Below are 16,262 nucleotides of genomic sequence, written 5' to 3'. Positions count from 1 at the left end.
TATGGATAAGATTGTGATTCTAAAAATTTTATGGATTGGTTTAAATTCAAGACCTGACATAAAGAGATGTTAATTGTTTTGGTCCCTATCGTACTGGTGGACTTGTTCGATTGAAAAAATATATACATTTCCTGATAGTGGTTTCAGGTATTTTTGTTCCTGGTTGTAAATAGGTTAAAACTTGGAGAAAAATGATGGTTGTTTGTTTAATATTTAAAAGAATGTTAAGGTTGCGTTTTTTGTCCTTGTGTATTTATCTTTTAAATGGAATTTGCTATTCAGAATGATTATTCTGGGAATTAATTTAGTTATAAAAGCTATGCCAATGATTTTGTGTTTTATGTCTGTAATGTGAAATGTTTGTCTAAATGGTTTATTTAGTATTTTATTCTGTTCCATTGATCTAGTGGGAACAAAGAAAAGTTGGATGTTTCCTTAATTTACTAATGTTGATCCTTATGCTGTTTCTAATTAACTAGCGGTCTTTATAGGTGTTAGGATTGGGTGTAACGATTTGATTTCATTCCAAAGAGGGATGTTTATAATATTTGATTCTGCTCCTGAATCAATTAAAAAATCTATTTCAAGATCGGGTGGTTGAAATTCTTTACTTTTTGGGCTTTCTAAGAGAAATGGTCTTGTACAATTTTTTTCTCTTGGCTGTTCTTTTTGTATATTTTGGTAAATGTGATTTGTACTTGAGTGTTGTTTTTCGTTATTGACTACTGCATTTATTTCGTTTACATTCTGTTCAATTGATACATCGTTTCTTATGGGTCTAGTATAGTAGTCTTGAAGAAGTTCAGATTGATTTTCGTAAATGTGTGATCTAAAGGGTTGTTGGTATATGATGGGTTCGTAGTCGTTTTCGACTGCGATCTTATTAACTGAGATAGTGCTATTTGTATCACTCTCGCTGTCTGTTGATTCACAATTAATATGGTTTAATTGTAGTTCTGTACTTTCTGTGTTGTCAATACCAGGGGGATCTGAAGTTGTTTCTTCAGTTGTTGGTACCTGATTAATTTGTCGCTGATGTTTCGGTGTGTTACTTCTATATTTGTGTTGGGAATCCGGGTAACCATTGTTGTTTCGATAAGGGGATTGAGAATAATTTCTTCGATTGTTATAGTTGGGATTCCTATTTTGTGAGTTGTTTCGTGACCTATTATAGTAATTGTTGTTGTTTCCTTGATAATTAGATCTGTTATAGGAATTTTTCCTTGATCTATTGTTTTGGTAACGTTGGTTTCTGTTATTTGAATAACTTCTATTCCTGTTATTTGAGTAGTTTCTATTTCTACTGTATGATGAATTACGTGATCTATCGTTTGAATAGTGTTTATTCCTAGAATCTGAATGGGAACTGGGATCAAAAAATTGTCTTCTGTTTAAGTTTGATCGTGAACAGTTGTTTCTATACTGGTTGTTTTGGCTATTTGATCGACTATATCTGTTTTGTGAGAAATTTCGTGAGTTTCTTTGTTCTGGTGATCTACCTCTATAATTAGAGTTATAGGGTGATTGGTTTCTTGAGTAATTTGAATTATTTGGGAGTGATTTACCAGAGCTGTTATTACTATATATGTTTTTGTTTGGTAAATTTTGATCCTTTTTCATGTATTGGTAGAATGATTTGTTTGGTTCTTGTTTTTGTCTACATTCGGCAATGCTATGTCCGTATCTTCGACAATAATTACACCATTTCTTGAAAGATGGTTTACTTTTGAATTTGGGATTTTCTCTTAAAAGTTCGAAATTGATATATGTCAGTGATTTTTTTCAGTTAGGTCTACATCTGAATCGTGTATGTTGTTTATTTGTGTGGTATTTGTTTCGTTTCTATTGTTGTTTAGGATTTTCTGTTTCTTCAAGTATCATTGTGATTTCTGCTTGTTCTAATTTGTCAACTAGTTTACTGAAATCTAAGTCTGGTTCTCGAATTGATGAGGGATGTGATGCTCTCTTTTTCATAGCTATTTTTCTTAATTGGGGTGTTAGATTCATCATCAAAATTTCTGTCATTTTTGTGTTTTTATAATTATGAGTGTTTAGTGAATATGCTTTTCGAACTATTGTTTCGATTCTAACTGCCAAGTGTTTAATTGTTTCGTTTGGTAGTCTGCGAATTTAATTGCATAAAACTCTTTGGTGTTGTTTATTTCTTTCAGAATCAAACATTTTTGAAAATTCTTATGTAAATTTTTTCCAATTTGTTTTTATATCTATTGGTAAAACTGAAAATCATTTCTGAGCTGCGCCATCAAGTATTGTTTAGATTAACGCTGTGCGTCTATGTATCCAATTTTAATGGAGTGGTGTATTAATTGGTTCAGGTCTGATATTTAAAAATAAATTTGCTGTGACTGCATTTAAGTAGTCTTCTACAGAATATTCAGGGTCTGTGCCTGCGAATACCATTAGTGGTTTATTTGATGTTATTGATGATCCACCCATGAGGTATGGATTTATTGTCATCTGTAGTGATTCTGCGGCATTTGGAATTTGTGAAATATTTGTCAGTTGGTTTTTTGTTATCTCATGTTGTTGTAAATAATATGGTAGTCGTATTTCGTTTTGCATTTGCATTGGTTGATAATAATCAGTATTTGCTGGATTTTGTGAATAAAAATTTCTTATTTTGAGGTTCGTCATTTGATCTAGGTTGTCGCATATGTTGTTCTCGTGTATATGGTTCAAAAATATCTGGTTGATTTACGTGATAAGACTGGAGTCTTTAGTTTTGAAAATTTTGTTGATGGTTTTGGTCATGAAAATCGCCATCATCTGATGAATGATAATTAGGTGTATAGTAGGGTGTTTTTTTGTTTATATTGGTATGGTTTTTTACTATTTTCATTCTGTTAAAAAAGTGGATAGTTTTCTTTTAGGTCTGTTGGAATACGTGGGTTATCATTAAAATTAACGAAATTTGATGTGTGTTGTCGGGGATTTTGTTGTTGTGAAAATGAACGATTATGCTGATTTGTACGACGAGGTTTAGATGTTTGCGATCTATTTACATAGTTATAATTGTGTTCTGCAAAATTATTTCTGGGGAATTTGCTTTGTTTTTGTCGTGGTTTCGTCATTGGTCTAAGTGTTTGGTAATCCATATGTGAATATTTTGGAGCAACCGAGGGTTTAATTGTAGGTTGTAATGTTACTTGGGGTAACATTGAAGTCTTTGGTTTTGGCGTTGTAAGATTTGGATGTGTTGGTGAAATACTCTGTTGTGTGGTTGTTACAATGGTTTCAACTGTTTCTTCATTTGTAAAATGTGATGGTGTTTGAATATCTTGTTGTGTAAGATTTCTAGTTCCATTTAAGTTTTCTTGTTGCACAAGAGTTGAATTTAAACTATAATTTTGTTGTCTATCAGGTAAAAATCAATTATAGTATAAAAGTGTTGCATCTATTGTCAGTGGTATTACTTTTATATAATCTTTGTGAATAGTTATTGTACTGATTGCTTGACTTGAGATGTCTATTTGAATGTTCAGAAATACTGGATTAGACCATTCAGGGTCCCAAACGTAATCTGATTGTTCGGCAATGACAGTGTCGTCATTTGTACTCTGGTTTCTAAAAATTTTCCTGCTTGTGCGTGTTGTGGGTAAAATAGTCTATTATAAACCATGCTAAGATTTTTTGTAAATCGTGTTTAACATTTGGTGAAGTTTCGTTATTTGAAAAAATTTTCAAGGATTGTGTTTAAAAATGCTGAGAATGCGGCAATTTCATTTCTTACATTTGCGTGTCTTGATGTTTAAACCGGTGATGTGCTTTCGGTTTCTTTCTTTTCTAGTATAGATAAATAATTATATATTATTGCAAAAACATCGTTAGTGAAAATTGAATTTGCTCGCTGTGAATTTTGATGTTGTATGTTTTTAATGTATTCTGTGAATACTTTTGAGAATTCTATATCGACATTATCCGTTTGGATAACATATTTGTAGGGAAACTTTTTGTTGTACTGAGTTCTATGGTGTAAATTCCATATTGTTGTGTTAAGCTACATATTCCTTTTATGTAATGGTCGACAATTTGTCTTTTGATTTTTATTTCTGGAAATTCTGCTTTACATGGGGTAATTCCTTGTTCAAATATATTTGCGATTAGGTTATGACAAAATTGTGTTTGTCCTCTGTCTTCAGTGAGTGAAATGATGATAAATGGGAAAACTGAGTCTTTGTCTGGACTTTCGTCACTTGGGCTTTGACTCATTTTTTCGGTTTATGACTGTCAGAGCCTAATGTTCAATGTGTCTGATTGGTTGGTTCTAACTTTATAAACGTACTGGTTTATTTTTGTATATCTTTTTATTCTTCTTTTTCCTTGTTTTGATGATTGTGATGTAGCTTCTGAATCGGAAAAGTAGAATTGATCATGAACTGGGTAATTTTTATTTACTGTATCTTTTAGTTTTTAGAGTGCATCAAAATCGCTGCCATCTGATTCAGAGACTGCGTTTCTACGCTTTGAAAATCTTTTTCGTGTAATGTGTCTTTGCTTACTTAATGTTTTTCTTTTTATTGTTTGCCGTTTTGTGCGAATATATCCTATTGTTTGTTTATGCGGTGTAATTACAAGATCGTATGTTTCGTTATTTATTTTACAATTAAGTAATACGATTGTTTGTTTATTTCCTAAATTGTTCAGTGACATAAGGTTTAGGATGAAGGGTGCAAGGTTGTTATAAGTGATTTTAAAATCCTAGATTGTTAGTCCTTACAATTTTTTGGTTAGCTTAACTTGGGTCTTTTATGTAGGGTTGGAGAGAAAAGTATATATCGGTTCCGAAGAATGATTTTTATTTCCTCGTGGTTATTCTAAGTGAAGGTGTTAACTTACTTAATCTTACTTAGGGGTAGTGATTGTGTTCAACGGTTGGAGAATAGTTAATGGATCCACAAGGTTCAGGTATAATTAGAACACAAGTAGTTCGTTAGATACTATTTTAATACTTACTAAGATTTAAGGTTTAGCCTGGGTCAGGTAAGAGGGGGGATTAAGTGAAGGATGAGTAACCGAAATTCTTCACTGTTTAGCTTAATTTGAATGGTTAGTGTGTTTGAAAAATTTCTATTACTCCTGGTTTTTTTTTTAAAAGGGTTGGGGTATGAATCGAAGTTTGAGGTCGTTAGACACTTTATTATTGGGTGGGGGAGAACAAAATTGTTCTTTTTTTGATCAAAGGATAGGCCATGATGATCGGTATATAAAGTTTAATGATATAAAATGGTTTTAATTTAATTTTCAATGAAGATCCAAGGGAAGCCTTCATGATCTAGTTTAAGATTGCATCAATTGAGATGAAAGAAAGATAAAAATTTAGATAAGGTTTTAAAGATAATTTAAATTTATTTGATGAAAATTTTAGTGTTTGATGATATTAGTGGTTTAAATGTTTGCTCTTATGTTTATGTGATGAAGCGGGGGATGCTAGGATGATTTGTTTATACTAATAATTAATGATCATCTCAACTAATTTTTCTTTTTTCTTTTAATAAATATATTTTTCAGATATCTTTTTCAATTTTACTGCAGATTTGGAGGGAACGATTTGAGATGTTTTTATAAATCGTTATTGTACAATAATAAATAGGATTTAGCGCCTGTAGTAATCATTGAAGATTCTTCTTCAAGGGTTCTATGTTTGCAAATGAAACTCTAAATTCTTTGCTATTAAATTGCTTAACATAAAAGTTTGGTCTGGCTGTCGCTGTACGACCATGAAACTTAATGGTAAGTTTCTTCTTAGTCGTATATCGTCTCTTGTCCGAGATCTTCTTACAATGCCTGGTAGTTCTATTATTGTGCGAAATAGCGGTTCTGATCTATTGAGTCGTAGGGACATTTCAATTAGGTTATTATCATATAACATTTTGATAATAATTTTGTCTAATTCTAATCTATCTGTTAGTTCTAAACTAATTTGTTTTTTAAGGTCTTGATTGAGACTTATGATCGCACCAGATGAGTTCGATTCGAGGTGTAACTCATAGAGTAATTTCGGATAGGGTACATCGTCTGCTCGTCACGCTATCTTATTTTCGGCCGGATAGATTCGTGCAACTCCTTAGTCTAATACCGATCCTAATCTTACTCTCATGTCTACTAGTCTCAGGGTGTTTAACTAGTCTCTGCTAGGCTCAAAAGATCTAGAGTATACTGGCTTTTTGCGATTGCTAACGTTCTCTGGGAGAGTTAACTAATTTCTAAGTTAAATTCAAATCTCTCTAGTGCTGAAATCACAAGTATTTTCAGCACTTACAAATAAGTGGATTGTTAGTTAGATGGATCGTTATTGGTTAATATTAAATATTTTATAGAGGTAAAAAATTCAATGTATAACCAAAGAATAAATATAGTTTATATCTGGTTCCAACAGTGCTGATTTAAATTAACCGGACAAAACGAGCTAAACTTCAAATTTGAAACGCGTTTTTCTCAAATTCGGTTGAGTTTAGGTGAAAACTTATGTAAACAAAACTTACTTAAAATTTTAGCAGAATTAACATGGCGTAATTTGTTTTACGAAATTCGGGCCCCAAATTTTACCCTAAAAATGGGTCATTTTGGTTTTTCTTATTTAATCAAAAATTACGCCAAAAAATATCCAGTCGATCACAGACATAATTAAACCAAAGTTAGCCCCTTACGTAGCTCAACAAACTTTAAAAAGAGTATATTCTCCAAAAACAATTGCAAACCGTTTAAAAATTGTTTTTATGTAAAAAGTTGGTATTTTATCTAGTAAAAACGACCTTTTTTGTTTATCAAACAAAAATATATTAACTTATACAATGTTCTGGAGAATATACCCTTTTTGAAGTTTGTTCGGCTACGTAAGGGGCTCACTTTGATATGATTATGTCTTTGATCGACTGGGTTTTTTTGGCGTAATTTTTGATTAACTAAGAAACGCCAAAATTACCCATTTTTGGGTTAAATTTTTGGGGCCCGAAATTCGCAAAACAAATTGCACCATATTATTTCTGCTAAAGTTTTAAGCAAGTTTGGTCTTCATAGTTTTCACCTAAACTCAACCCAATTTGAGAAAAACGGGTTTTAAATTTCAAGTTTAACGCGTTTTGTCCTGTTAATTTAAATCAGCACTGTATTCATATTAAGATAGCAGCGACTCAGATTATTTTTCGACCAAAGAAGAAAAAACCTTTCGTGAATGATGTTTATTGTGAAGGCGATGGAGCGGAGTTTCGTTGCTATCAAACCCGACGGAGTTCAGAGGAAGTTGGTGTCTGAAATCTTGTCTCGGTTTGAGAGGAGAGGCTACAAGCTGGTGGCTCTGAAGATGTTACAACCCACAAGAGAATTGCTTGAGGAACACTATCAGGAAATCAGTCGCTCTTCCTCATCGAAAAAATAGAACTTCATGCATATGGGCAGGTCCAAGAAATTTGCAGAAGAGGGACAAGTTTTAGTACAACTTAAGTACAAAAAGATGTAAATTTTCTAAAAAGGTTCATAATAGTTTTTATCATTTTTTTTGTTGCCGAAAATATCATCTTGCTAATGAATTAAGAAGAGACTAAGTTTGAATCGACTAGCATAAACTTGATTGGCATAACTTTGGTATCAAAATTGGAACGATCAGCATAAAAAACTGCAACACAAAAAACGTTTGTGGCAATTGTTAAAATTTTAGGTAGATGCGTAATTTTTCGGCCAACCAAGTGAATTATTCCGAATTTAGGTTGAAACTGAGAAAAATTAATTTTATGATTGAACTAAGTTTCAAAATTGTTTGAAAAAAGCCTGACCCATTTTCAAAAAACTAACAGACAGTTCTTAAATTTTAAGAGGGAGTCTAAGCAGCTCGGAGTCGTAATGCGATTGCGATTCATCGGCAGGAACGCTCGAAAAAACAGTGATAGAACTATCAAAAACCAATAGGCTTTCTGATAAAATCAAAAAGCAATTTTAATGGTGCCATCAAAACGTAAAATTTCTGATGTTTGAAGTTGATAAAGAAAAATTATGCGAAACATAAATGCAACAAAATAGTGAAAAAAATGAAGCTGTATAAAAAACGTTTCAGTTTTTTTTATTCTATGGTTTTTGTACCGAAGGTGAAGTTTTCGTCAATTTTTTATCAGAAAATGTATTTTATAATGGAATTAGTTTTTTTTCATTTTTGGCCATGCTATTTAATCTATCTAAATATATTTCCTATGTGCGAAAAAAACCACACTTTGTCCTTAACATGGCGTGAGATGGTTTTCAAAAAACTAGAAAAGAAACAAAAAATGTTGCATATTTTTTTGAATTTTTTGTCAATTCAAGACAGGAAGTTTTTCGAAAATCCGCGATTTCAACAGAGAGATGCTAATTGGATGATAAAGTAATCGGTTTAGTTTGTATCATAATGCATCCTTTTTTGTCATCATTTGATAAAAATTGGCAAAGAAAACTCAAACAAATTGTCAAGAAAAAACATATATTTTTTTAATTTTAAATTTTGTAGACCACATGCCTTTAGCTGTCAATCGCTTTTTCGCTAATCAATTTTTTTTTAAAATTAAACAGAAATTTTATGTCTTTGATACTGTTAATTCAGATATTATTTCGTCTCCTCATCCTTAAAAACGCTTTGGAGAAAACCTCCGGATTGGATCTTAATCAAACTTTCTTACGTATATCTTTTATTAGGACAATGATATGAAATATTATCTGGAATAATAGTGTTAAAATCACCACTATCCTGTTTAATCGAATCATAGATTTATTTTGATTGGCAATTAAGCGATTAGGTGATGGATATTTACGGCATCTAGTTTAATAAGCTGTAATTACCAAAAAAGAGGTACTTTGTGGACAAGTTGTGTGAAACTTCCCTGTCAAGTTTTATCAAACTACGACTAAGAAGGTACTCCAGTTTGATTCATAAATAAGACCCTAATGACTTTTTTCTGGGCATATTGAGTTAGCACTACTTAATAATAAACTACTTAATAGGGAGCAATAAACAAAAAACGGATAGATTGAATGAGAAGGGGCGATACAGGATCTGAAATCGAAGAAGTTCTTCCAAGACCTCATTACCTACATGCGCAGTGGACCAATTGTAGCCATGGTGTGGGAAGGTAAGAGGGTTAGAGTTTAAGGATCTGCGTTTTCATTTTATAATAGATTAAAAGGTTGTTTATTACCGTGTTTTATTAAGCACGGGGGTGGGGGGGGGGGGGGGGTTGGTAATGATGGTTTTTAGAAAAAAATAATTGTTGTCAGTTTTTTTTTGTCAACCAGTCATTTTAAAGTTTTTTGAATTCTGCCGAAGCCGAAACCTTTGAAACTTAAACTAAACTATAAAACTATTTTCTGCGAAGCAACATTTTTATAGAATCAAAATAAGATATATGAGCAATTTTGAAATTGTTAATAAAATATAGCTTCTTTCGATGCGCCTGCCCTTCAGAATTAGTGCATATTGCTACCAAAGAAACGAATGTCGCCAAATAAATAAATTTTATTAAATGGCAAACAGAATCGAGGGGTTTACATAAATGTAGCGTATAAAAACTAAAAGTCCTCTTTTTCGTTTTTTTTTGCGCGCAAGTTAAACGCTTGATGTTGTGCAAAAAAGTATTCAAAAACGTTTGTTTTGTGTTTATCATCTTGTAGGAGAAAACGTAGTTAAGCAAGGTCGAGCTATGCTGGGAGCGACAAACCCCCAAGAGAGTGTGCCGGGGACAATTAGGGGGGACTTCACAATCACGGTGGGAAGAAATATAGTACACGGAAGTGACTCGGTGGCATCAGCCCAGAAGGAAATCGGTCTGTGGTTTAGAGAAGAAGAAATATCTTCGTGGGATTCGAATGATCACATCTGGCTGTACGAATGAAACTAATTCACTGAAAAGCCTAAATTTACTATGAATTTTTAGTAATTTTCATCTAGTCGCAGGAGGGCGATTAAGGCGTTTAATGATTACCATCAATACAGCCAGCAGATCCCATACACTCAAAAAAATTAAGGTTATTTTCCTTAAAAAATATCTTAAAACACCTTAACAATTAAGGTAATTTTGCACTGCCTTAAGTACACCTCAACCCAGGGGCGGATCTAGGATTTTCTCGAGGGGGGGGGGGGCCGCTTTTTTTTTTGACGACCTTTTTGACGACCTTTTTTTTTTTTTTAGGTCGACCAAATTGATTCTTTGAGCTCTCCCAAACACTGTTTTGCCCCTATTTTGGCAAAATTTTCTGCGCCGCAGGTTAATTTTTGAAAAAACAGTCAAAAAAGCCGTTCCCCTCAAAGTTAGTATATATTGGCGCCAAAGGCGCCTTTAGAAAAATTTTAGGGTCGGTCGGCCAAAAATGTATTTCTGAAAAAGTATCAAAGGGGGGACCCTTTGGGTCGGCAGGGGGTCGAATCCCTGAGGGGGGGTCCGCCCCCCCCCCCGCTCCACCTAACTCCGCCCCTGCCTTAACCTACCTTAAAACCCCCTAAAAATTTACCTTAAATTACCCTGAAAGTCTTTAAAAACTCTATAGGTAATTTTATAGGTAATTTTACCTGAAAAACTTACCCTAAAAAGTAGGTAATTTACCTATATTTACCTTAACTTCAAGGAAGGTATTTTCACCTTAAATTTTTTCCTTAGAAACACAAAAAATAGGGTAAAATAACCTTAAGTGTTGAGGTGAGAACCCTAATTCTCTGCGTCTATCGTTTGAACCAATATGAGGTTATGAATTGCTATACCAAACTCACTAATAAAAAAAAAATTGTCGTATTAAGCAAATAATACATTCAGTCATACATGCATACATACACAAATACAGTGCTGATTTAAATTAACCGGACAAAACGCGTTTAACTTGAAATTTAAAACCCGTTTTTCTCAAATTGGGTTGAGTTAGCTGCAAACTTATGGAGACAAAACTTGCTTAAAATTTTAGCAGAATTATTATGGTGCAATTTGTTTTGCGAATTTCGGGCCCAAAATTTTAACCCAAAAATGTGTCGTTTTGGTTATTCTTAGTTAATCAAAAATTACGCCAAAATTACCGAGTCGATCACAGACATAATCATATTAAAGTGAGCCCCTTACGTAGCCCAACAAACTTTAAAATGCGTATATTCTCCAAAAAAATTGCCAACCGTTTAAAAATTGTTTTTATGTAAAAAGTTGGTATTTTATCTAGTAAAAACTACCTTTTTTGTCCATCAAACAAAAATAAATTAACTTATACAATGTTCTGGAGAATATACCCTTTTTGAAGTTTGTTGGGCTACGTAAGGGGCTCACTTTGATATGATTATGTCTTTGATCGACTGGGTTTTTTTGGCGTAATTTTTGATTAACTAAGAAACGCCAAAATTACCCATTTTTGGGTTAAATTTTTGGGCCCGAAATTCGCAAAACAAATTGCACCATATTAATTCTGCTAAAGTTTTAAGCAAGTTTGGTCTTCATAGTTTTCACCTAAACTCAACCCAATTTGAGAAAAACTTGTTTTAAATTTCAAGTTTAACGCGTTTTGTCCGGTTAATTTAAATCAGCACTGTATTCATATTAAGATAGCAGCGACTCAGATTATTTTTCGACCAAAGAAGAAAAAACCTTTCTTGAATGATGTTTATTGTGAAGGCGATGGAGCGGAGTTTCGTTGCTATCAAACCCGACGGAGTTCAGAGGAAGTTGGTGTCTGAAATCTTGACTCGGTTTGAGAGGAGAGGCTACAAGCTGGTGGCTCTGAAGATGTTACAACCCACAAGAGAATTGCTTGAGGAACACTATCAGGAAATTAGTCGCTCTTCCTCATCGAAAAAATAGAACTTCATGCATATGGGCAGATCCAAGAAATTTGCAGAAGAGGGACAAGTTTTAGTACAACTTAAGTACAAAAAGATGTAAATTTTCTAAAAAGGTTCATAATAGTTTTTATCATTTTTTTGTTGCCGAAAATATCATCTTGCTAATGAATTAAGAAGAGACTAAGTTTGAATCGACTAGCATAAACTTGATTGGCATAACTTTGGTATCAAAATTGGAACGATCAGCATAAAAAACTGCAACACAAAAAACGTTTGTGGCAATTGTTAAAATTTTAGGTAGATGCGTAATTTTTCGGCCAACCAAGTGAATTATTCCGAATTTAGGTTGAAACTGAGAAAAATTAATTTTATGATTGAACTAAGTTTCAAAATTGTTTGAAAAAAGCCTGACCCATTTTCAAAAAACGAACAGACAGTTCTTAAATTTTAAGAGAGAGTCTAAGCAGCTCGTAGTCGTAATGCGATTGCGATTCATCGGCAGGAACGATCGAAAAAACAGTGATAGAACTATCAAAAACCAATAGGCTTTCTGATAAAATCAAAAAGCAATTTTAATGGTGCCATCATAACGTAAAATTTCTGACGTTTGAAGTTGATAAAGAAAAATTATGCGAAACATAAATGCAACAAAATAGTGAAAAAAAATGAAGCTGTATAAAAAACGTTTCAGTTTTTTTTATTCTATGGTTTTTGTACCGAAGGTGAAGTTTTCGTCAATTTTTTATCAGAAAATGTATTTTATAATGGAATTAGTTTTTTTTCATTTTTGGCCATGCTATTTAACCTATCTAAATATATTTCCTATGTGCGAAAAAAACCACACTTTGTCCTTAACATGGCGTGAGATGGTTTTCAAAAAACTAGAAAAGAAACAAAAATGTTGCATATTTTTTTGAATTTTTTTGTCAATTCAAGACAGGAAGTTTTTCGAAAATCCGCAATTTCAACAGAGAGATGCTAATTTGATGATAAAGTAATCGGTTCAGTTTGTATCATAATGCATCCTTTTTTGTCATCATTTGATAAAAACTGACAAAGAAAACTCGAACAACTTGTCAAGAAAAAATATATATTTTTCTAATTTTAAATTTTGTAGACCACATGCCTTTAGCTGTCAACCACTTTTTCGCTAATCAATTTTTTTTTTAAATTAAACAGAAATTTTATGTCTTGGATACTGTTAATTCAGATATTATTTCGTCTCCTCATCCTTAAAAACGCGTAGGAGAAAACCTCCGGATTGGATCTTAATCAAACTTTCTTACGTATATCTTTTATTAGGACAATGATATTAAATATTATCTGGAATAATAGTGTTAAAATCACCACTATCCTGTTTAATCGAATCATAGATTTATTTTGATTGGCAATTAAGCGATTAGGTGATGGATATTTACGGCATCTAGTTTAATAAGCTGTAATTACCAAAAAAGAGGTACTTTGTGGACAAGTTGTGTGAAACTTCCCTGTCAAGTTTTATCAAACTACGACTAAGAAGGTACTCCAGTTTGATTCATAAATAAGACCCTAATGACTTTTTTCTGGGCATATTGAGTTAGCACTACTTAATAATAAACTACTTAATAGGGAGCAATAAACAAAAAACGGATAGATTGAATGAGAAGGGGCGATACAGGATCTGAAATCGAAGAAGTTCTTCCAAGACCTCATTACCTACATGCGCAGTGGACCAATTGTAGCCATGGTGTGGGAAGGTAAGAGGGTTAGAGTTTAAGGATCCGCGTTTTCATTTTATAATAGATCAAAAGATTGTTTATTACCCTGTTTTATTTAGCACGGGGGGGGGGGTTGGTAATGATGGTTTTTAGAAAAAAATAATTGTTGTCAGTTTTTTTTGTCAACCAGTCATTTTAAAGTTTTTTGAATTCTGCCGAAGCCGAAACCTTTGAAACTTAAACTAAACTATAAAACTATTTTCAGAGAAGCAACATTTTTATAGAATCAAAATAAGATATATGAGCAATTTTGAAATTGTTAATAAAATATAGCTTCTTTCGATGCGCCTGCCCTTCAGAATTAGTGCATATTGCTACCAAAGAAACGAATGTCGCCAAATAAATAAATTTTATTAAATGGCAAACAGAATCGAGGGGTTTAAATAGATGTAGCGTATAAAAACTAAAAGTCCTCTTCTTCGTTTTTTTGCGCGCAAGTTAAACGCTTGATGTTGTGCAAAAAAGTATTCAAAAAACGTTTGTTTTGTGTTTATCATCTTGTAGGAGAAAACGTAGTTAAGCAAGGTCGAGCTATGCTGGGAGCGACAAACCCCCAAGAGAGTGTGCCGGGGACAATTAGGGGGGACTTCACAATCACGGTGGGAAGAAATATAGTACACGGAAGTGACTCGGTGGCATCAGCCCAGAAGGAAATCGGTCTGTGGTTTAGAGAAGAAGAAATATCTTCGTGGGATTCGAATGATCACATCTGGCTGTACGAATGAAACTAATTTACTGAAAAGCCTAAATTTACTATGAATTTTTAGTAATTTTCATCTAGTCGCAGGAGGGCGATTAAGGCGTTTAATGATTACCATCAATACAGCCAGCAGATCCCATACACTCAAAAAAATTAAGGTTATTTTCCTTAAAAAATATCTTAAAACACCTTAACAATTAAGGTAATTTTGCGCTGCCTTAAGTACACCTCAACCCAGGGGCGGATCTAGGATTTTCTCGAGGGGGGGGGGGGGGGCGTTTTTCAAAAAAAATCGAAAATTTTGACGACCTTTTTTTTTTTAGGTCGACCAAATTGATTCTTTGAGCTCTCCCAAACACTGTTTTGCCCCTATTTTGGCTAAATTTTCTGCGCCGCAGGTTAATTTTTGAAAAAACAGTCAAAAAAGCCGTTGCCCTCAAAGTTAGTATATATTGGCGCCAAAGGCGCCTTTAGAAAAATTTTAGGGTCGGTCGGCCAAAAATGTATTTCTGAAAAAGTATCAAAGGGGGGACCCTTTGGGTCGGCAGGGGGTCGAATCCCTGAGGGGGGAGGGGTCCGCCCCCCCCCCCCCCCGCTCCACCTAAATCCGCCCCTGCCTTAACCTACCTTAAAACACCTTAAAAATTTACCTTAAATTACCCTAAAAGTCTTTAAAAAACTCCATAAAAAATTTTATAGGTAATTTTACCTGAAAAACTTACCCTAAAAAGTAGGTAATTTACCTATATTTACCTTAACTTCAAGGAAGGTATTTTCACCTTAAATTTTTTCCTTAGAAACACAAAAAATAGGGTAAAATAACCTTAAGTGTTGAGGTGAGAACCCTAATTCTCTGCGTCTATCGTTTGAACTAATATGAGGTTATGATTTGCTATACCAAACTCACTAATAAAAAAAATCTTGTCGTATTAAGCAAATAATACATTCATTCATACATGCATACATACACAAATACAGTGCTGATTTAAATTAACCGGACAAAACGCGTTTAACTTGAAATTTAAAACCCGTTTTTCTCAAATTGGGTTGAGTTAGCTGAAAACTTATGGAGACAAAACTTGCTTAAAATTTTAGTAGAATTATTATGGTGCAATTTGTTTTGCGAATTTCGGGCCCAAAATTTTAACCCAAAAATGTGTCGTTTTGGTTATTCTTAGTTAATCAAAAATTACGCCAAAATTACCGAGTCGATCACAGACATAATCATATTAAAGTGAGCCCCTTACGTAGCCCAACAAACTTTAAAATGCGTATATTCTCCAAAAAAATTGCCAACCGTTTAAAAATTGTTTTTATGTAAAAAGTTGGTATTTTATCTAGTAAAAACTACCTTTTTTGTCCATCAAACAAAAATAAATTAACTTATACAATGTTCTGGAGAATATACCCTTTTTGAAGTTTGTTGGGCTACGTAAGGGGCTCACTTTGATATGACTATGTCTGTGATCGACTGGGTATTTTTGGCGTAATTTTTGATTAACTAAGAATAACCAAAACGACACATTTTTGGGTTAAAATTTTGGGCCCGAAATTCGCAAAACAAATTGCACCATAATAATTCTGCTAAAATTTTAAGCAAGTTTTGTCTCCATAAGTTTTCAGCTAACTCAACCCAATTTGAGAAAAACGGGTTTTAAATAAATCCCGTATTCCTGTTTTATTAAATCCATTCCAAATTTTTTAAATTTAAAGTTAAGGTTAAATTAAGGTATATTACCTTAATTCAGTTAGGGTAAAATTTACCTGACTAATTTTTTCTGGCCAAGTTAAGGTAATGCTAAGATAAATTTCACCTTATTTATTTACTTTTACTCATTTAGGGTAATTTTACCTTAAAATTTTTTGAGTGTAGATGATTTTACCACTTACGTTCTACTTACCCACAGTGGCAAAATACTTATATTTGAGTTTTTTACAGAGTTTCTACAGTAAAAAAAATCGATCTTATGCAACCTAATAAGACACTAAAGTCGAGCAAAATGGAATTTATTTT

At 33.0% G+C, this 16,262-nt stretch overlaps 1 protein-coding gene across 1 annotated transcript; it reads left to right on the top strand.

Annotated features, from left to right (window-relative positions):
• The first annotated feature begins 7,210 nt into the window (after positions 1-7,210).
• On the top strand, positions 7,211-14,273 carry LOC134848859 (nucleoside diphosphate kinase A-like). The gene is made up of 6 exons (XM_063866367.1): positions 7,211-7,370; positions 9,024-9,113; positions 9,652-9,761; positions 11,625-11,784; positions 13,438-13,527; positions 14,053-14,273. Exons 1-6 carry the CDS (start codon positions 7,214-7,216, stop codon positions 14,271-14,273), a joined length of 828 nt encoding a protein of 275 aa, XP_063722437.1. The 5' UTR covers positions 7,211-7,213.
• Positions 14,274-16,262: the final 1,989 nt, after the last annotated feature.

The sequence above is a fragment of the Symsagittifera roscoffensis genome, chromosome 6 (genome assembly GCF_963678635.1).
Source record: "Symsagittifera roscoffensis chromosome 6, txSymRosc1.1, whole genome shotgun sequence".
Taxonomy (NCBI): domain Eukaryota; kingdom Metazoa; phylum Xenacoelomorpha; order Acoela; family Convolutidae; genus Symsagittifera; species Symsagittifera roscoffensis.
The sequence above is the reverse complement of the archived record's forward strand: the minus strand, read 5'-3'. Positions and strand labels throughout refer to the sequence as shown.